Raw genomic sequence first — 20,964 nt, 5'->3', positions numbered from 1 at the left:
CTGTGAAATTGGGCCGGCGATGATTTTAGTGAGCCGGTGGGGAGCGCTTCTCGATCAACCCTCTGCCTCCCCCCATCGCTCTGCCTCTCTAATCTGCCTGCTCATCTCCCCTCTCTCTCGCCCCCCCTTCCTCCTGTCTCACAGCCTCCCCCTCCGTACGCCTCCCCCCCCCCACGGTCTCTCGCGGTCTCCCAGCACTGTCTTATCGACTGACACAAATACAGCTGTGTGCGTTTTCTGCGAGTGTGTGTGCGTATGTGTTTTCCCTCTGCATGGACCATCTCCCGCATGAACTGCAAATGGGTTTCACAAACACTTATCAGGACTGACTTCCCATCTCTCGCAGAGTGAAAAATAATATCCCTTGTGCCAAAAATAGTCTCCTGAAAAAGTCCATGGAGATGCGTGGTGTCTATGCATCCTCCTTTGTCTTCAATATCAGCTGAGCAGTATATGTTCTGACACATGGGATGGTAATGGAGCCCCCACACATGCAGTCAACCATTTATGAAACCTCCTTGCCTTCCTTAAAAGGTCAGTTCAACAAAACAACCTCAATGCCAAGGTTTCACGATGTCTCTCTCTGAGATTTCTGCCTACACCTCAGCTCAATGGAGGTGAAAGGAACTGCATTGAAAAATGACATTTCTTGAAAAATCCATAATCCTGGGTGATCCAGCCATGCCTCTCAGACTGCGACACCCTGTCTAGCTGTGAGGAGCGAGGACATGTTCTCTTATTATTCGGATATGAAGTTTTTCATGCCAGTTACATTTCAGAGTCAACACTTCAATATCAATGTACGTCTTCTTTTAAAAACGATTTCAAAGTCTTTTGATCTTTATCTTGTCAAACGTATTAAAAGATTTGCGTTTGATTGCGGTTCAGTGAGCATTTTTGGGGGGGATTAATATGCTCCACCACAACATCCAAGTTCCTCTCAGCATACATTTAAATAACTTATTGTGATGCACTTGCTTTTTACCTATCTTCTAGGCATCAGAACTCAATTTCAATTTGTTCAATACTTAAAGGAATGGTCCACTCATTAGATAATTAATCAAAACTTCAGTATTTAGTGAAACGTTATGTTTAAACCATATCCTGAAGGAATCAGCGATATTCCCCGGTAAATAATGATTTTATAGCTCTTTTTTTATCAAGACCTGTATATTCCGTCTGGCCGCCGCCATGTTTGCCATTTTCAGTAGTCACGTGATGGTCGTGACGTCATCCATGCGTTCACTTTGTCAACACACGGAAACATGGCGGAGTATTGAGTTCGGACTCGTCAGCAGAGGAAGAAGTTTTGACCAATGTGAAGAGATTGGATGGGGGAATTCAACCATACATATCAGTATGACAATACGACACCCTCTGTCCTTAGACCCTCACATCGTACAAGGAATAACTTCCGGAGAAAACCCACAGTTTAAAGGGAACATGGGAGAAACCTCAGGGAGAGCAGCAGAGGAGGGATCCCTCTCCCAGGACGGACAGACGTGCAATAGATGCCGTGTGTAAATTGAAAAGATAATACATTTGCAACATAGGTAGTCCAAATGTTTGGAAGTGCATGTGTGTATAATAGGAAGATGATATAAGATACTATATGTATGCATGTAGTACCACCCTTGCTAGCGATTCCCTCTCTAGTTTAGCATACTCAGCTTCGTTGTCCCTGGCCATAGAATCACGATTTTATGGGGCCGGAAAAAACTGGGGGAAAATACACTAGCCGGTACTACGCTATATGGAAAGGTCACCAAAAACGGTCCTGGCCTGGACGCTAAAGGACGTTAAAACGGGACTAGCCGCTGCAATGGAAATGCGCTATAACATACCTTATTCTGACTCCGAGGACTACTTCTGCTCCTCCGTCGCTTCACACTTGCAGAGGGCGATTTCTCAACTGGCCGAACTGGTGTCCTGGTCGGTGATGACACCAGAAAGACCGATGGTACTGCATCTCCATTGAGTAATGGTTGTTCCATAAATCCCATGTTATGTTTCATCATACTCTCAGAGTAGTCGTCCGGAAATTTGAAATGTTCGCTGCATACATGAGCCTGTGAATCTTTCGGTTCGGGCCGGCCACATTTCGCTAGCCACTGCCTCTGAATGTACTTCTTACGCTTACCTTTTGGCAACAGATGGAACTAAGCATTCCGTGGATTGTTCCTATCAGAATTGTGGCAATATTTCGCGATACAGTGAGGCATATTTCAAGAGAGAAACTACAGTAAATAACATGGAGATCAACGTGTCTTCGAAAACCAAACGCATGGTTTACGTCACGTCCGGAAAATGGCGGCGCCCACAGTGTTGATGTTATTTCGGTATATAATCAGTTTAAAATCACTGATAATGTCATCGGATTAAAAAAAAAAAAAAGAGACTGGCAAAGACTGGTCTGTTTTATCGGATGATAATTATTTAAAAATGAGTGTCATGAGCATACCTTTCCTTTAAGGTTATAACCAAATACTTAAAAACACAAAATAATAAAAGGGGCTAAATAGCTCACCTAAATGCTGAGTAATCTGAGTAGGGTTGCAAAATTCCGCGATTTTTCAAAGATGGAAACTTTCCATGGGAATAAACTGGGAATTTTATAAATTGAAGGTTGACTCTTCATAGGGAACTTAAATATAGTTGGGCAAAGTATATTTTAGCATAATCTTGACTAAAACAAACAGATGCCATTCAAGTACACTTGAATATCCATGCCATAGCACACTGCTTTCATTTCATTTCAAACTTTTATTTATACAGATAAATCCCATTGAGATTATTAATCTCTTTTCCAAGGGAGACCTGCTCAAGTAGTTCCACATGAAACATAAAAGCATAAACAGAACAACAAAAGGACATCATACAGCATCATTTACATAATTATCCACATAAGCAGGTACCAATAGCTTCCGATTGACTAGCATCCAACCGAGCTTTAAAAACATTTAGTGGCACCAGATTGTTCAGTTTCCATTTAATTTGCAGACTATTCCAAGACAGAGGAGCTGCGCATCTAAAAGCTGTCTTCCCTAAGACAGTCCTAGCAGTTTGCACATTTAATAAAACCACAGCATTCGATCTCAGGCAGTAGCCACTTACAATTCGCCGTGAGATCAGGGAGCAGATATAAGATGGAAGTTTCCCTAACATGGCTTTGTATATAAAAATGTACCAGTGACTGAGCCTCCGTACAGTTAGTGAAAGCAAACCTGCATGGCTATTGAGACCACACCCCCTACAGGCACTGTGCATTCCTCCATCACATGCACAGATGATTTTGAGAAGACTGGATCACACTTTTGAGCCCAAAGCACAAGACAAATGAAGCCACATCTTTTCATTTAACATTTTGAATGGGACTTTGTGGGGATTTTTGGATGGGGGGCGCATTTTTGTTCATTTTTTAATGAGTGGGGTTGGGGGAGATGAGTAATATTTAACTCAACATTCCTGTTTTCATTCTTCAATGAAACAAATAATTGTTCAATCAAATAATTAAAACTTGTTCTGTTCTACTTAAAAAATGTAAAAATAAATCTGTTGAAATGTCATGTTTTTTATTTAATTTTGCATCGAATATTTCCAAAATTCCCCAGCTTAACTTCCCATGGAAACTTTCCGGAAATGTTCCGCCCCTTTGCAACCCTAAATCTGAGTCTATGTACAGTACGACAGGGCCTTCAGCATAGCTGTAGGAGACACTTAGTCTTTGTCTTAAAAGTCATAAGGGATGTGAGCCCTTTCTGGGCTTTTGTCCTTTTATTAATTAATGTCTACTAAAGAAAAAGGCCCCTACAAAAAGTGTTCACAACGTATTCTGTAAAGGGCATGTATTCCACAATACTGAATAATGAATGAGGAGATCTTGGCGATTATTATTTTTTTTTAATTCCATAATATCATGGCGAAAGCAGATATTAAAGCCAAAGAGAACCCTCCAATATTTCTCCATGACATCACATATTTATGAAAAATAAATGAGCAATATCAAAGTTTAGCTTTTATTTGACTCTCCTATCCAGTGTGTGGGTTCTTTAGGTCTGTGTGGGTTATTTAGGTCTGTGTGGGTTCTTTAGGTCTGTGTGGGTTCTTTAGGTCTGTGTGGGTTCTTTAGGTCTGTGTGGGTTCTTTAGGTCTGTGTGGGTTCTTTAGGTCTGTGTGGGTTCTTTAGGTGTGATTGACAGTAACTAAGCACCTCACCAACAGTCACATTCAAATGGTTTTAAATGAATGTTATGGAAGAGAATACGTTTTCGAAATGAAAGATTCAAAGGCTTTGTTTTCATATGCATAACGGTTACAGCCTAGTTAATGCAATAAACATGTTCATGCCCAGGCTCTTCCAACAATACAATATACTTAAGACATTCAAATAAATAAATAAATAAAATAGGGCAATTACAATAGTGCAAGTCAGTGTAATGCAATAATAAATGAACATGTACAATGGAATGTTATGACAGAATGTGAAATGATATACTGTTCATTAAATTATAATACTTTTTATTTTAATAATGTATAAATATGCACACTATAAAACTGAATAATTAAGACCTACCCACTTTAAACCAATCAAAATATTAGACAGATGTATACAAAAATTACAATTACAAAAGTATGCTTTACTTCATCACCAGCCTAATTTGAAAAAAGTTTCCGGGGACTTTAAAAACTATCTGCGTAGATACAAACCCTCCAGGGTAAGTGAGAAAATATTTTTTATATTTTGGGTACCACATGTTTTAATAATCCCTTGCTATCACACATCCTCTCAGGCACATTCAGAGTGAAGCACACACTGTACTTCCTCTCCAAGGCCCCCTCCAGTATTCAGCCAGCGTTCATCCCCTGCTGACAGACGGGTCTCCATCGACTGGTGGACGCCAGGGACCTGAGAGCAGAGGCGCCGCGCCCAGACTGCTCTATCGGGAAATTGACAGCAGAACAACTGCTCGCGCAAATGACGTGTCAGCCCAATGGGCACGGCAGGTTGAGAGTGCCATTATGGAGGTGGAGCATGTACGAGGTGAGCGTGACTGAGCGTGAGACGTGGAAAATATGGAGTGTTTCCATAGCTACACCCCCCCTGCAATTGTTCCCTATCATACTTAATTAAAGCACATCATCCACTTTCGCTCTCTCTGCGGTTTTTGGCCCATCATTTCAAAGGCTGCTCTTATTCTCCTCACACCGAATAAAAGGACGTTGTGTGATAAAGGAAAAAGTTTCTGCTGCTCCAATTACCTTGTCGCAATCTTATCTAAGCGTCTGGCATCAGGAACTGAGGCTTCTTTGTCCTATTTCCTCCATCTCCCATGCGCTCTCTGGTGGGGCGCAGGAGAGGACACCCAGCACGAGCCTCCATCTTCCTGAGGAGAATGACTCGTGTATTCCTTGTTTATTGTTCTTCCGCCGCCGATGACTGACTGCACATTAACATGTCTCTGTTGTGCTCTGTGTTGACGACTGCCGTTTGTAGTCTTATCTGGATCTCTACAGTGTAGTATTGTAATTGTGTGATATATTTGTGGTCGTGTTATCTCTGCGGTAGTGTTCAGCTTTATTCAATCAGATATCTGCTGTGATGCAGGATCCAGATGGGAAAAGATCAGGGGTTAAATTGGCCCGGGACTGTCCAGCATGTTAGCCGGAGCTCTTTCATCAGCAGCCTTGCACATCTTCAACACTGAATATCTTTACAGAACATTGAAATGTGTGCTCAGTGCATAGAAAATGCATCTGCATATCAAATCAAGCGCTTCCTAAACTAACAGAATGACACCAGTCAGTTGGAGAGATGTTTTCACTTCACGTTTGGCACAAGTCACTTCGGCTTTGCAACACGCCATTGTTGAAGGACTTGGTGAAAGTGGCTCCCTGTTGGTAAAATGAATCGTATAGTATGTAAAAAAAAAAAAATAGTATATAGTTTGTCAAAAATATCAGAAACGAAATTGTATATCGGAAATATTACGACATTTATAAGAAAATTGCAAATAGTATAGTATGTCAAAAAAGTTTTAAAAAACGAAATAGTATAGTATATCGGAAATATGATAAAGAACTGCATACTGTAGTATAGTATGTCGGAAATACATTTGGAAAAAAGTTAATTAAATATGAGAAAAATTGCAATTATATTATGATGAAAATATAAGAAAAAATTGCATAATAATAGTATGTTGGAAAAATAAGAAAAAACGGCATAGTATAGCACGTCGAAAAAGTTGCACATTATGTCAAAAATATGAGAAAAGTGCATACAGTAGTATAGAATGTTGAAAATGTGATTAAAACATATATATAATATAGTAAGTCAACAAGTTAGAAAAATACATAATTTAGTCTTTAAAAATATGAGAAAAAACAGCATAGATTTGAGAAAAAAAACATCGTAATTATTATGTTGACAAATTCTGAAAATATAACGTACAGCTCTGGAAACATTAAGAGACTACTCCAAATTGTTCTTAAATCTCAATCTCTACATGTTTGGCCACCATTCCATTCCAGTGTCTGTTGAAATCCAACACGGGGAAATGTAGTCAGTAGTTTATAGAATAAAAATGTGTTTTACTCAAACCCAGACCTATGAATAGTGAAACCAGAGAAACTGATGATGCTGCATCGGTAACACATGTCCAGAGCGCGAGTATAGCAGGCCAAATTCAGAATCATGTCTATGAAACGGTATTATATGTCGAAACAAAGTCATCGTTTAGTAAGAAAAATACAACTTAACATAAATTAACTTAATAGTGTAGTGAATACAAAATATTCCAAAGAAAATCATAGTAAAATTGGTCAGAAATATTAGAAAGAAAAGACCAATTACATTACAGGTTACATTATATTCAACTTTATGGTATGCACAAAGTACAATTACTGTAGTGTGCATCTAACCAGAAGTGCAAACAAGTGATATAAACAGTGGAATATAAATGTAATACCCTTTAAAGCTGGTAATGATATAGACCGAATAAAACCGACACTTCAGACAGGACAAATATGAATACATCTTAGACAGTTATTGATCCTCTCATAAAGACTCAGAATAAATATGAGTACATGTTTAGACATGACACATTAAAGAACCCAACCTTTCATTTAATGGATGTACAGTATGGCAACAGAAAGGTTGTTGTTCCGACAGCAACCTCAAGTGTCATCATAGCCGTGTTTGTGTGTGTGTGCGTCTTCACTTGACCTCTGCCCGAGGGGTCCCAGATTCGGTGACTAAGCTGTTTTATCGCAGTGCGAGAGGCTACGTCAGCCCTGCTGCCCTGCAGGCACGTCTGTACTTCTATCAGCTCTGCCGTGTTAAAGCCTTGTGTTGCTGTCTGCCCCTCCCTTCCCTTTGTTCATGTTTTATGTAGAATGTGGTCAGTTGTGAATTCTTTGCCCAGTGTTTTCTAACATCAGATCTTTGAAACCAGACAAAAGTCTCTGTGTCTCCGAGAATAGCAGGGTTTGTCTAAACGTGTGCCCTGTTTACTGTAGCTCGGTGCCGTTTAGGCCCCAGCAGCATGTTCTCTGCGGCGTAGGCCAGGGGACGAACGCAGGAGCTGAGCGTCGGGGAGATGCTGAACCTCAACAGCAGTCCTTTGAGGCTGGAGAACATTCTCCAAGCACTCAAACCAGATACTTACTGCGTGTCCTCGGTAGACAAGCAGGTAGCGATGGTGAAAGTTTCTGTGGGGGAAAGAGAAAAAGGTTTTTCCTTTGAGAGCATCCTGTTAATATTCTGCCTAAGGCGCCGAGCGGAGAGAAATAAGTGTTCTGTGTTTATGGGACCTAACACAAAACATCATGTACACACGTATATGCTGACACATACACACACACACACACACACACACACACACACACACACACACACACACGCACTATGAGCGACTGGCAGCTGCATATCAATGAGATGGAAAAGGTAAAAGAAGAAAATAAACACGTTGGGCAGAATGTGAGGAGGACCAATCAGTGGCAACTTGTCTGTCAAGGGGCTGAAATTGAAGCTGATGCCTCAGATGGCTGCGGCGGAATTTCAGATTGGATTTCACTGTGCGTAAATGACTGTGCCGTGGTCATGTAAGACATGAAACAACGGCGTGAAATCATTTAGAGGCTGCCGTTAAGTGGGATTTTGTATTCAGCCATGAAAGCAGCATGGATAGCAACACACTTACTTCCAAGCCGGCATCTACAGTGCATTATGAGGGTATTGATCTCGAATTATGATGCTTCATGAATGCACCATAAACATAATAATAATAATACATTTCATTTCCAAGCGCTTTTTCAGGTGCTCAAAGATGCTTTACAGTGGTGATAAAACGAGATATAATAGAATACAAATATAAAAACAGCAACACAATATAATTCACATATTAAAAGCCAGTCTGAAGAGGTGTGTTTTGGTCAGTGTTTTGAAGGTGGGGGGGTCGGTGCCGTCTCTGATGTGTTGTGGAAGGGAGTTCCAGAGGGTATACCAACAGTCACACACATGCATTCTAAGTGTCTTATGGACTGGTTATAAACTAGAGGTTGGTAATACATTAATAATTACTACCTTTTCGCATCCTAACAATCATAATAGTCAATGCAGTAACATAAGTTGTTTTTGCATGTGTCAATTCAATTAAGTACATATTGATGAATCTATTATATATATTTATATTATATATTCTCAGTATACAGTAGCATACTCAAAGTCATAAGAGATAGAACTTTATTGATCCCAATGTGGGAAATGTGTGTGTTGCAGCAGCATACACAGACATGGCATTGTACAATACAAATGAAGACAGGAAATATAACAAGACATGTTGATTTACAAATTACCAATAACAAGATATAAAGCAAGGTATTATATATATATATATACATAAGTATGTGACAGATGGAATATCAAATATGAAACTGAATATATAAATGTCCAGTGTGATGTTGTTCCAAGAGAAAGTCATGTGTGTATCCGCTGTCATAATGTATTCACAGCTTTATCAGTCAACCTCCAGTGTATAACTAGTGGGAAGCATCCATACGCCCTGCAGTAGAATACATTAGTCACATTTATAATGTTTGACTGTTCATGTAGTGCATCAGAAAGCATGATCTGTGTTTGAATGTAGTCATCAAGCATGATGCATGCAGCATAGTTGACTCTGATGCCCAAATAACACCGTATAATGTGTGTAATAAGTGTGACCATGACATTGTGAGGCATGTTCCCTGGGGAATATATTACCCTCGGTTGTGCTCTTATGTATTGCTCGTTCCTAAATGTTAGCAATCTTCGCTCTACAGAAAGAGGGAGGCTGGTAACATAGACACTTGCTAAGCATCCGTGTGTTACAATTGTAGCATTTGTGTGGCTGTAGACCGATGTATAAACAACACATACACACACAAATCATTTATAGTCCCACACAAAAACCTCTTTTACATCAATAACACAAACATAGCAAAACCAAGACATGGGTTTACTTCACATTGGCACAGATATCTGGTCCAATATACAAAGGAAGTGCACCACATTTCCTTTTTATTGTGAAAAGAAGTCATATTTCGAGGCATTATGTGCAGTAGAGTTCCTTACTAAGTATACGTATGAATACATATGAGAAAGGAAACCTTAGAGTGTAAAATAATGTGTGTTTACCAAGTGTCTATCTATCGGTTGAAAGTGAAATGTCAATGAAATGCGCATTTCTTAACGTGGTTGTAAATCACGAAAGGGTGATGGGTTTTATTTCTTTTTTAAATTAACATTGTGTGTGTTAACGATCTTTTCATTTGCTCGTGAGTTGCGAAGCACTTTGTGGTCTGTTTGAAATTGAGCTTTGTAAATGAATCATCGATCCTCTGTATGACATTTAAATGAATAATTGAGATATTACTGCCGTTATGCTTTATGATGAATTTGTGCTATGGGCTCTATAAGTAGCTGCATAGTGACGGCTGTTTCGGGCACTGCTCGTGGATCTCGTTGATGCGACACCATCGGGGGAAATCCGTTGTCGTTCTTTTTATTGACAGCCCGCTCTAATGAGTGGTGAAGCTGTCCCAAATATCAATACACACCCGGATGTTTAGGATTGTTTCTAAATCCATTTAGAGAGTACTGAGGGGAAATAAGCTGCGTGGATGTCTAGCTTTATATTTCAGCATTAGTCTATGCGTCTGGCCCCTAGTCTTGCTTTACAGAACATTATGGGGTAGCCTAAAACACAAAGCAGTGATTTCTGTCAGCATGTCAGCTTCTGAAGCGCCTCTCGCCTCCAGAGATGACCTGCCAATTAAACATGGCCGCCTCCTTTCAGCAGCGGGGCGGAGAGAAGGCGAGGCGGTCGGACAACACCAGAGCAGCTTTGAGGGTCTCCGCCGGCCTTATTAAGGCGTCAGGCGTCCCTCCTCCTGATGAGCGATGTGTGTCCGTTGTGGCAGAACACTGAGGAGGCTCTCGGCTAAGTGTCTGTGTATTATTCATGCTGCTTGTAAATTGGCCAGCTGCAGTCTGCTCAAGAGAAATGTCTCCGACTTTGAAACACACTTCCTCTTCCCACACAAACCACGGTTTCTTTTTGTTTCCTTATCATCTATAATTCTTCTGCGGTGCTGCTTGGACGCCTCTGTTTTCCTCCTCGTTGTATACAGTATCAGATTGAATTATACAGTATGCACAGTATGCAGTATCCCACCTGTTCACTCATGTATCGCCCATAATGTGTGCACTATGTTTTTCTCAATTTCATCCTCCGGTAAATGTATGGATCTGCCAGAGGGCGTAATGCAATTGTGAATTATTGGGACTTAGGTAACTCTTTTATATCGCTGCCAAGCCCAAACATGTTTTGGAGCGGAACCCAATAAAGCCGCAGTGATTTATGAACTCCGCTTTTTCACAGGTCGGCCATTCATTGCCTATTTCCTTTTTTTAACCAAAGCAATCTTGGAAATGGCACATCTGTAAAGTGATAAGGAGAATGTTGATGATGATTTTTGCATGCGGCCCGAGGAGAGGAAAACAAATTGATGCCATTATACTGAATGGAAATTGCCGCTGCATGTGAGAATGAATTTCAAACAATAGCTGTTTTTTGTTTAAATCTCTCCTTCTTCTTCCCCCCTTCTCTCGCTCTCCTCTTCCTCCCTTCTCTCGCTCTCCTCTTCCTCTCGCTCGCTCTCCTCTTCCTCTCGTATCTTTAGATAACAAATACGCCCCTGCAGTGAGTCTAAACGGTTTTATATTCATCCTGGGAGGAGCCTACGCCCGAGCCACCACTATCTATGATCCAGACAAAGGCAACATCAAGGCCGGGCCCAACATGAACCACTCCAGGCAGTTCTGCAGGTGAGATATTATTAACGAAGCTGCGCCACATCTAACTTAAACCCCCCAGCGTGGAACTGTAACCATGTTTTCAAAAGCCCAAAGCATTTGTTGAAGCTTCAAAAACACACAGCCTCAAAAATATATAAGACTCAACTTCGTCAGTTATCTAGCAGTCTTTGTGTGGGAGCGCAGGTTAGCGGCTGCACGGGGAAGATGTTTTTAAGGAAGTTCATTAAAAACTGAACAACCAGTCGTGGGCTGACAGTTTTCAATGAGTTGTTTTGGTAGTTAATCTTTTCCGTGGCAGAATCATGGCTTTAACTTGATGGTCTTGATTTTCAAAATTGCTTGAAAGGTAAAGCCTTTGTAACAATTCACATCAAATATCAGAAGCTCTGCTAGATGTAATCAACATTCTTTCAAAGCAGTGAATCGCTCAGTTTGATCCTGATTTCCAGTCAAGCTAAGACGTGAACACCACACCTGTAACCTTCACACCACTTGTGGCTTCTAAAGGGAGATAAATGAACAGGAACGACGGTATCCCAGTCAGCTCGAGCCACTGAGCTGTGCAGTTTGCTGGATAATGAACCCACTGCTTTATGAGAGGTTTTTCTCTTTTCCTGCAGAGAAAGAGAAGCACGCACAAAAAACTCATTCGGGAAGCAATTAGAGGCGGTGATCGTATGTGCAGAATGTGTAACATCAATCACATTGTCAGAGTCATTGATAAGCAGCACACGCCAGGCAGCTGGTCTGACAGGAGAGGAGGAGCAGGGGAAGCAACGCACACAGAGACTCGGAGACCATCTGCACGTGAGATGAAGTCCAGCAGGTCACCGTGCAGGAGAGCCGATGTCCTCCCTCCGCAGGCCCCCCCTCCCTCCCTCCCCTCCCTCCCTCCCTCCCCTCTGTTTATCAGGAAGAGCAGCTCTCGGCTTTGCCCCTGCGCTCTCTCTCCATTTTGGGATCAGCTGTGCTTCCTCTCTGAGTAGATTTAGGCTTTATGTAATAATCTGTTTCCTCCCGAGCAGTGTGCCGTAGGACGGCAAGCTGCTGGCTCTGTGTGTATTTGAGCGTGCACCTTATGTAAATGCAGATCGTTCCAAACCCCAATAGGAGCACAAAGCCCTAATCAGCTTACAGCACAACTTGTAATCCTCTCCGCACACAAACTCCTGTTTCTGTTTCTCCCATCTACATTTGAGGAAATATTTGCTTTTTCATTAGTTTTTTTTTCTTCTTCTCTCGCCCTCAAGAGGGAATGTTACGTTCCCCCCCCCCCCCCCCCTCTACCTTACAAAGTATCCTTGTTGGGCAATTTGTGAGCAAGCGTAAGTGATGTCAAACAAAATGAAACGCAGCTCTACAATCGGCGTGTTTGTGGATGTGTTGTCTCCTGTCTGGCTTTGTTTGTCTCATCACGATTAACAATCAGAGCAATATCCCTGCGTGCTGAGTCACAGATATCTCATATCACCGCCAAATTAGCTCACACTTGCGTTCACCTACTTATCTCCCCGACACTGATTATCTCTCGCTATTAATTGTTCCTAACAGTGAGGGCTTTTAATAGGAAGCAGCAGCAGTAGGACATGTTGGGTCTGCATAAGCTGCATACAGATGTAAGAGAGGGAACCGTTAGAGCTGGGGTAGGCAGTATGTTTTGTAATTGACATGTTACCCCACGGGAGGCAGTTTTCTGGAAGAGGTTAGGATGTTTCTCTTTATGGTTGCTTTGCATTCAAGGAAGTTGTTGCCATGCTGGTATAGCAACCTTTCCTGCAGGATATTCCATCGTTGAACCAGGCTGTAATTGGCCAAATTCTCCTCTCAGTGTATAACGTTTCTAACGTTTGACACAGTCTAGTTTTCTCTCACACCACTTGAATTCAAATATGCTCGAAGATATGATGAGAAATAAAAACTGCTTACACCAGATTCTACCGGGCTCCTACCAATGAGAAAAAGAATGGATTCAATACCAACATACTGACCATGAATGGTTTCAAAAACACTTCGATCATCTACAATCTATCTCTTTGAATTAATACAAATCTTGAAAGTCACACAAGAAGCTGTTTTTGTGTGTTCTGTGAAAGAATGCAGCACATCAGCTTAGCACTAACACTGGACAGAGAGCCTGTGTTTTAATTGATAACAAACTCCACCGAGCATACGCTCTGCTGTTCACTTATATCTTGCTCAATTTGTTTATTCGAGCACATTTAATAATATATATATTTATGCCACAACAAGTAACTTCTGAAATTGCCACTGGTAGCCAAGCAACTGGTCAGATTTAAAACGTCCGGTTGTTTGAGACACAACCCCAAAATTGAGTGAAATCTTTAACAAATAAGAAATTATAGAATGTACTTATTATTGCGCTTTAGAGGTGATGGTAGGTAGTTGTGTTACCATTTGACAGAGGCAGGCTAGCTGTTAACCCCAGGCTAAAGTGTGTGTGCTAAGCTAATGGATACGACTCCATATCTAAAAGACCCTAACACCCCACCTCACACCCATGTGTCTCTTCCTGTGCAGCGCTGTGATCCTGGACGGGAAGATCTACGCCACCGGAGGCATCGTGAGCAGCGAGGGTCCTTCTCTGGGCAACATGGAGACCTTTGACCCCTGCTCCAACACGTGGACGCTGCTGCAGTCCCTGCCCTGCCCGCTCTTCAGGCACGGCTGCGTGGTCATCAAGAAGTACATCCAGAGCAGCTGAGTGGGCTGGGACCCCGACTCACGGGGTCCACGGCAACCAGCTGAGCTCCGGCCGGGGGACAACGTGCGACGTCAGCTTGGGGCGGGGGCCGGTCTGACGACGACCTCTGGACGCCAGCACCCACCCACTCTGTCTCCCTCTACCCAAAAAAAAGCCCTGTGCAGAATGTACTCATGTTCAGCTACTCAGCCATGTGTCATGGTAGTAGTTCATCCTCTCATCCAACAGGCACAGGGACCCTCTTAGTAAACTACAAAAAAATAGATTTTTTTTTTTGTTCTGTCTTTTCCAGATCTCCATGAACTCACCTTGTTTTTCTTTACTAGGAGCCATTGTCGGTCCATATTTCTGTTCCTTTTTGAGAATTCTGTTTGACAGATGTACGTTTTACAGTCAATAGAGCAGCGTTCCTTTGGGGGTATGAATGTCTTTTCAGTAGGGACATCTAAAGGACACGAGGAAAAGTAAAGGAATCCAACGACTGCTTTCCTCTGTTTCGGGAAGCGGAATGCCTACATCCAGTGTGGATTTATGAGGTAATTTTGGAAACAGATTTTGAACTCTGTAACTCTGGGGAAACATAGGAAAAACCATAAAATCTGGGTCATGTAGGGTTACAAGAGGAACACTTTATTTGATCATCATTCTTGTGAAATTCCAGCTGGATTGAGATAACATCTGGGAGGTGAGTGGCCTGTTTGCCCCTTAATTGACACTCTGGGATAAAGACAAAGACATTGAGAGAGGGAATTGCCCCTTCCTCTGACGATCTAGAAAAAAAGCACAATATCACCTGTGACTTATCATTTGATGTCTTCATCAGTTTGCCCCTGCCCCCTTCTCTTTGTTTTATACAACGTGTTCCATTGCAACGCTTGAGTTTTGGGGTTGGTATTCTGTAAATACAGGAAGGAAAATGTATATTTTGAAACCTGAAGGCAATTCTGTATAAATGTTTTTAGAAAAAATAAATTAGGTTGGATTCAAAATGGTATGTCTGTAAATCTGTACCCAAAAAGGAGAAATTAACAATTGTTATTATTGAAACCTAATACATATACCAGAACATGAATACTTTGTTGAGTCTTTTTTTGTATACTGTATTAATGACTGAAGGGTAAGCGAAGTGCTCCACTCAATACAGCTTAACAGAAATGTTTTGTATTTCGAAAACAGTAAGAAATATCAACATTTGAAAGAATCAGCTTGCACCTTTTATTCAAGTATCACAGCAGTTTATTTGAGAAATACAGTAAAAGTTTCATTTCAAATAATAACTTACACTAAAGTAACAATTTTGAACAGGCGTGGTAAATACACACAGAACAGAATAGACAAAGGTATGGAAAGTCTCGACTAAAATTAAGTGTGAAACAATAGGGAAGAACAAAAGTATTTCAGGATAGAACAAACCCTTCCTTCTGCATACCGGACTAAGCAGTCTCAACTACCAGACAAAAATTGGTTGTTAGTCCAAACTGGCTACAATTTTTTAATAAGAAAGGAAGATCACAATGTATGACATTTAACTACCCATATTTTATTTCCATGTGTTTTCTAAATTCCTTAAAAAATAATTCTTTTGGCAGAAAGTGGAGACAAGTGAACAACATTTAAAGAACTCTGGTCCTTTTTCTCTTCCTGGGATCTACTAGACGGATGCAATGTTCGTAAATATCCGTCCTCGTGAGTCTCTTCCCGTATGCCAAACAGTCCGTTACCACTTTAACGAAGAAAACAGCGGAACAATTAAATAAATAGAAACGTTGCAAGGGCATGTCGTCGCGTGTAGAACCTGAGTGACCTGTAAACCCTTTATTCCCCCGCACACGGCAAACAAAACCTGCTACACAAACGCTTCGCAATTCAACAACAATTGTTAAAACAGACGCGCAACGCCTCCCCGATTCATTACATTTCAAACGTACAAAAAGACAGTTGACTGAATTAGGTGTAAAACGTGTTTAATAATAAATAATCTGAATCATGAGATGAAAATCTGCACCAAAAAAAATGTTGAATTTAATATAAAGGCGATGGTTGTGTGAGGAGGAAAAAGATGTAGCTTCTAACCAAGTCTGGGTGTGATTGTTCTGAAGGAGGAGATCTATGTTATCTCCTCAGTCTAGGAACAGTACAAATGAAACTAAAGCTTATAATACACAGTCCACGAAATAGGCTTACAATGTTTGCAATCATCATCTGGCTCAAATGCAAACATAGTGAACAATGGGAGAGATATGAGCAACTCTTGGATTACTGCAGGGCCGTGCTTTCACTGATCTGGTACTGGAGATGTTGCAACAGTATTTCGGGGGGGTGGGGTGGGGGGGGGGGGGGGGGGAGAAACACTGATTTTGTACCCAGTAAACGGTTGTCGCATTAAAATAAATTAAGCTGAGGTAGTGTTGGTTTTTCTCTCTGCAGTAGTCCAAGTGCTAACCTGTGGTTGCCAGTTTGCATATGCTCTTTGTTGTTGTCACCTAGAGTCTGAGAGAAGGCAGAGAGCTGGAGGTGAGTTGGAGGACCAGACCAGAGTGAAGGAAGTCTGCACCTGCTCACAATATGGCATCTCCAAAAACCATGACAATGCCATGAACACATTATAAAAGTAGATATCTTCATTTACTGCAGTCAGAGAAACAACTACTGTGTTGGCCACAGATCAGAATCCAGCTTCTCTTGTCTGGTGTCGAGAAAAAGTGGGAAAGAAACCCATTTGAAAAGGAGATGGAAAATAAACCGTGTAATGCTTATACTTAGTGACGGCACTGCCTAGAGTGGCCTTGTTCATTATGGGTTGCAAAATGTCGACTCCAGCAAAGCATTATACCAACAACAACAAAAACCCGTAGAAAAGTATTATCAAATATACAACAAAACATAACACATAGGTTGTTGTGACCATGTAATAGAACATTTTCATAGTTAACAAAAAGCATATGAACAGGTTATTTGAGCACCTTTTAAGTGAGAGGGATCAAACTTGGCACCGTAAATCGTCTGACGAGCATCATCCTTTTTGCATATGGAAAACTGAAGAGAAGCTGGTGGTGTCAACCTGTCCGACACCTGCTGTCCGCTCAGGTGGAGACTGCGGGTTGTAAGAGGGCATGAATACATTTAAATATTGAAACAACATGTCAAGTGCTTGAGATGCGTCTGGCCAGACTCATCCACTAAAGGTAAGTGTTATCTGAAACTCCTTTTGTGTTGAGATGTTTTAAAGTTTGGTTTTTCAGTTGGAGTTAACCTAGATTTGATTTTAAACAACCTAATGGTATTTAAATATATATATATGTTTTGCTTCAAGGTCACTGACCTCAGTGGTTAGGACCTAACCCCAAATTGGAGCCTGTTCATTGTCACAAGTAAATAAAAAATTCTGCTAAATATATCAGAGTTTTAATATAAGGGGTTTTACATAAGGCACACGCTAGGCAGTGCAAACTCTAGACGCATTCCAATTTGTACTGCTTCCAATTCCTCAGCCGGGGGGGTCGGAGGGAAACATTCAGACTGAACACTAGTGAGGAAGAGGAGGGTGTGGAGCTACCACAAACTATTTAGGACATGACAATCTGCTGCGAGTGTGAACGCCAGAGGTAGGGTACACCAGAGGTGGTGCAGCTGACCTGGTCACCAGTCAGTCTGAGACAGAACTGTAGGGGGGGGGGGGTCTCCACCGGGGCCAGTGTAATGAAGCTGCGCTAACCTCATCCAGTTTTTGTTCACACTCAAACTATTGTTCTGGGGTGAGGATCCTTGACGGTGGCTCAGGTATTGAATTAATCAAGTAACTAAAATGACGGAAAAAGATGACCGCGTAATAGCACAGTAACTACTGGCCTATGACGAGGCATTTCACTGGGGGTTTGAGGGGGGGGGCTCAGCAATGTGGTCCAGTGACTCAGAACATTATCTGTCCTCATCTCCTAGTGGGACTCTGCATTCACACTTTCTGCTGGTGAGGGTCTGGGTGAGTGTGTGCATTCCGGCTGTGTTTGTTGAAGTACATGCAAGAATCAGTGTGTGTGTGTGTGTGTGTGTGTGTGTGTGTGTGTGTGTGTGTGTGTGTGTGTGTGTGTGTGTGTGTGTGTGTGTGTGTGTGTGTGTGTGTGTGTGTGTGTGTGTGTGTGTGTGTGTGTGTGTGTGTGTGTGTGTGTGTGTGTGTGTGTGTGTGTGTGTGTGTGTGTGTGTGTGTGCCAGGTGACACCACCCGATCTGTTGGCTTTTGCTCGTTATCAAAGTTAAGAAGTAATCCCAAAGAGCATGAAAGTTAGGATAGCACCCGAGTAGCACCAGGGTCGACCGTCAGAGGTGTGTGTGTGTGTGTGTGTGTGTGTGTGTGTGTGTGTGTGTGTGTGTGTGTGTGTGTGTGTGTGTGTGTGTGTGTGTGTGTGGTGTGTGTGTGTGTGTGTGTGTGTGTGTGTGTGTGTGTGTGTGTGTGTGTGTGTGTGTGTGTGTGTGTGTGTGTGTGTGTGTGTGTGTGTGTGTGTGTGTTGGGTCTGGATCTGGCCAGGTTCCTGAGACGATAGCACCATTGAATGTCCTCAACATCGTCCTCGTGTTTCTCCTCCCGGCAAGAAGAGGGCGCTGGATTTTTCTCTGTGTGTCTCTGTGTGTGTGTCTTCGTGGTCCCAGGCTGATATGGTATCCTCTCCGCCTCACAGGAATGTATCAAAATGCTGGATTTTCCCCTCCATCTCCTGCAACACACACACATCAAAAGATATTGCTTAGTCTCAACGCTGCAAACTCAGATGTGTGTAGAAAGCATCTGTGCGCCGTGGTTTCAATATGACTTGGATAGTTCCCACAGCAAACATCAGCTTCCGCCATGATGAATGATGTAAAAGGAAGCAAAGCTGTGCTGGAATGAGACAGGCCATTTCTCTCAGCGTGAAAACAGCAGAGTTTGACACTGACTAAATCTGAGCCGAGCCGGAGGAAGAGAGATGGATGTTATCCGGCAATAGACCATGATTAATGCCTTAAGATGTTCCACTGTGTGTGTTCCCTCATCGGTTCGGCTGAGTCAGTGCGACAGACGACAAGACACACATTTCAACATCTACAACAGAAGATACAAACTTTACAGTAAAAGGAGTTGAACTTTTCCTTATTTACTGAAAACTTTGGAACCCATCACAGACACCATTTCCTCAGACAGAGAAGAAGTGCGGTAACGCCGTGCATGCAAATGACTAGAAAGCAATAAGCCTGAAATTATGAGTCAATCATATTTTATTTGATCTTGATAATTAAATAAATTGTTGTTTTGTTAAACAAAAAATATAAAGGAGCCCTATGATGCTCATTTCAAGTACATTATATATGATTTATTTATTTATTTTCTGGTTTTCTTAATCTTTACTAAAACAATAGAATCAAATTAAAGACCTCAAGGTTGTGGATTGTTTGTTGGTGAAAAACAAGCAAAGTAAATGTGTCATGTCGGACTGGAATTGTGAAATAATAAATTGATATTTTGGAGAATACAAGTTAAATTGAGGAAAATGGATATTTCAAGAATTGTCATCAGCATTTAAACGTTTGATTTAAAAAAGGTATTCATTATAAGTTCCTAACAAAGATCAGCTTAGAAATGCTCTTGAAAGTCTACCTCAAAGCCTTTTTAATGCACATGCAATGTCTGTAAAATGGCATTGAATTCACAAGCTAATTTCTTAACATCAATGTCACATATAATCCTCTCGTGTTCACACACAATGTTCGAGTGGTGCTGAGGGAGTCGCTGTTCACTGAGTGTGGCATTGTTGCCAGCTGTTCATTTGGTGATCGAGATATAATAAACTATAGCCAATGCGTTCTGAATGGATTTAAAAAGGTCACAGGACGGATGTTACTCCACACATCATTTTAACTTCCCTTGCAACTCCAATTATAACATTAATAAAGCTCTTTATCCTCATGCACCAGGTCACACAGGCTGTAAAACCCAATGACGGTATGAAAAGTGGAGCTGAGGAATAAAAAGTCACTAGTTTGGAGAATTCCCTGAAAGTCTTTGCTCATCAAGCACCGTATTTAGACACATCTATGCCACCCGTCTGTTGTTGTGTTACGCTGTACGCCCACGCACCGCCGCACAGATAAGCTCTGTTCCTCCCTGCACCGGTGTGATCTCGAGTTTATCTGCCAGGAGGCCTATCACCTTGTCATCTCGAAAAACCCAACAACAACAAGTCTCTGCAGCACTTCTGTCTCACTGATAAAGTTCTGTAGCGCTCTCTAGCAAGTCCACCCAGGTTTAATTCCTGTGTCGCTCATTTGCTCCAGCATGGCCGAATTGTAGATTTAGGAGTTTAATTTCCCGATGGCACCATCAATACAATGCATTAAAAGAAGATCCAGCATCACCGCTGTCGAGATGTCTTCAGTGTGTGACAAAGGTGTGATGAATTACTTTGGGGTACCTGCCTCTTTTGAACCAGTCTCATCTACTTCCGCCTCAGTTACTGATTTCCTTTTTTTCCCAGATCGAATTTCCTACAGCCCCTAGGAGAGGGTAAGGGTTCCCTGCGGTGTGTGCGTGCAGGTAAAGAGAGTGAGAACAACAACATGGTACATTTTTATCGTCACAAAAGAGACAGTCGAGAGAACAATCTGGTGTATTGTGCCTGGATGAGTGTTTTTTTTCTCAAGCTACTGACAACGCTTTCACACAATGATGAGAGATTGGGCTGCAATGCTTTCGGTTCTACACAGCCTTCTGTCGTAGAGAAACTCAATTCTCTGCCGGATTATTTTGTCTTCATATGACAACAACATCGGTACACAATGTCTTGAGATAATGCCTCAAACGATCCCATTGACTAACATCAAGGCAAGATGTTTGTCAGGACTAAATTAAAGAGTACAC

At 41.7% G+C, this 20,964-nt stretch overlaps 2 protein-coding genes and 1 long non-coding RNA gene across 7 annotated transcripts in view; 1 reads left to right on the top strand and 2 right to left on the bottom strand.

The window, feature by feature from the left end:
* The window catches only part of LOC117440395 (kelch-like protein 29), a 220,478-nt gene extending 205,342 nt beyond the window's left edge, over positions 1-15,136 (top strand). For all 3 annotated transcript variants that reach the window (XM_034076733.1, XM_034076731.1, XM_034076732.1), the window contains 2 exons: positions 11,221-11,365; positions 13,895-15,136. In XM_034076733.1, coding sequence (XP_033932624.1) covers positions 11,221-11,365; positions 13,895-14,078 — 329 coding nt within the window. In that variant the 3' untranslated portion in view covers positions 14,079-15,136. The remainder of the gene's footprint in view (positions 1-11,220; positions 11,366-13,894) is intronic.
* Positions 15,137-15,279: 143 nt separating this feature from the next.
* On the bottom strand, positions 15,280-18,172 carry LOC117440364 (uncharacterized). The gene is made up of 2 exons (XR_004551250.2): positions 17,042-18,172; positions 15,280-15,801 (listed from the first exon to the last, which is right to left on the bottom strand). It is a non-coding gene; the product is annotated as an uncharacterized lncRNA (long non-coding RNA).
* A 417-nt stretch (positions 18,173-18,589) lies between these two features.
* The window catches only part of atad2b (ATPase family AAA domain containing 2B), a 105,831-nt gene continuing 103,456 nt past the window's right edge, over positions 18,590-20,964 (bottom strand). For all 3 annotated transcript variants that reach the window (XM_034075909.2, XM_034075911.2, XM_034075912.2), the window contains one exon: positions 18,590-18,787. In XM_034075909.2, coding sequence (XP_033931800.1) covers positions 18,746-18,787 — 42 coding nt within the window. In that variant the 3' untranslated portion in view covers positions 18,590-18,745. The remainder of the gene's footprint in view (positions 18,788-20,964) is intronic.

The sequence above is a fragment of the Pseudochaenichthys georgianus genome, chromosome 24, assembly GCF_902827115.2.
Source record: "Pseudochaenichthys georgianus chromosome 24, fPseGeo1.2, whole genome shotgun sequence".
Lineage (NCBI taxonomy): Eukaryota > Metazoa > Chordata > Actinopteri > Perciformes > Channichthyidae > Pseudochaenichthys > Pseudochaenichthys georgianus.
Note: the sequence above shows the minus strand (reverse complement) of the source record. Positions and strands in the feature narration are given on the sequence as shown.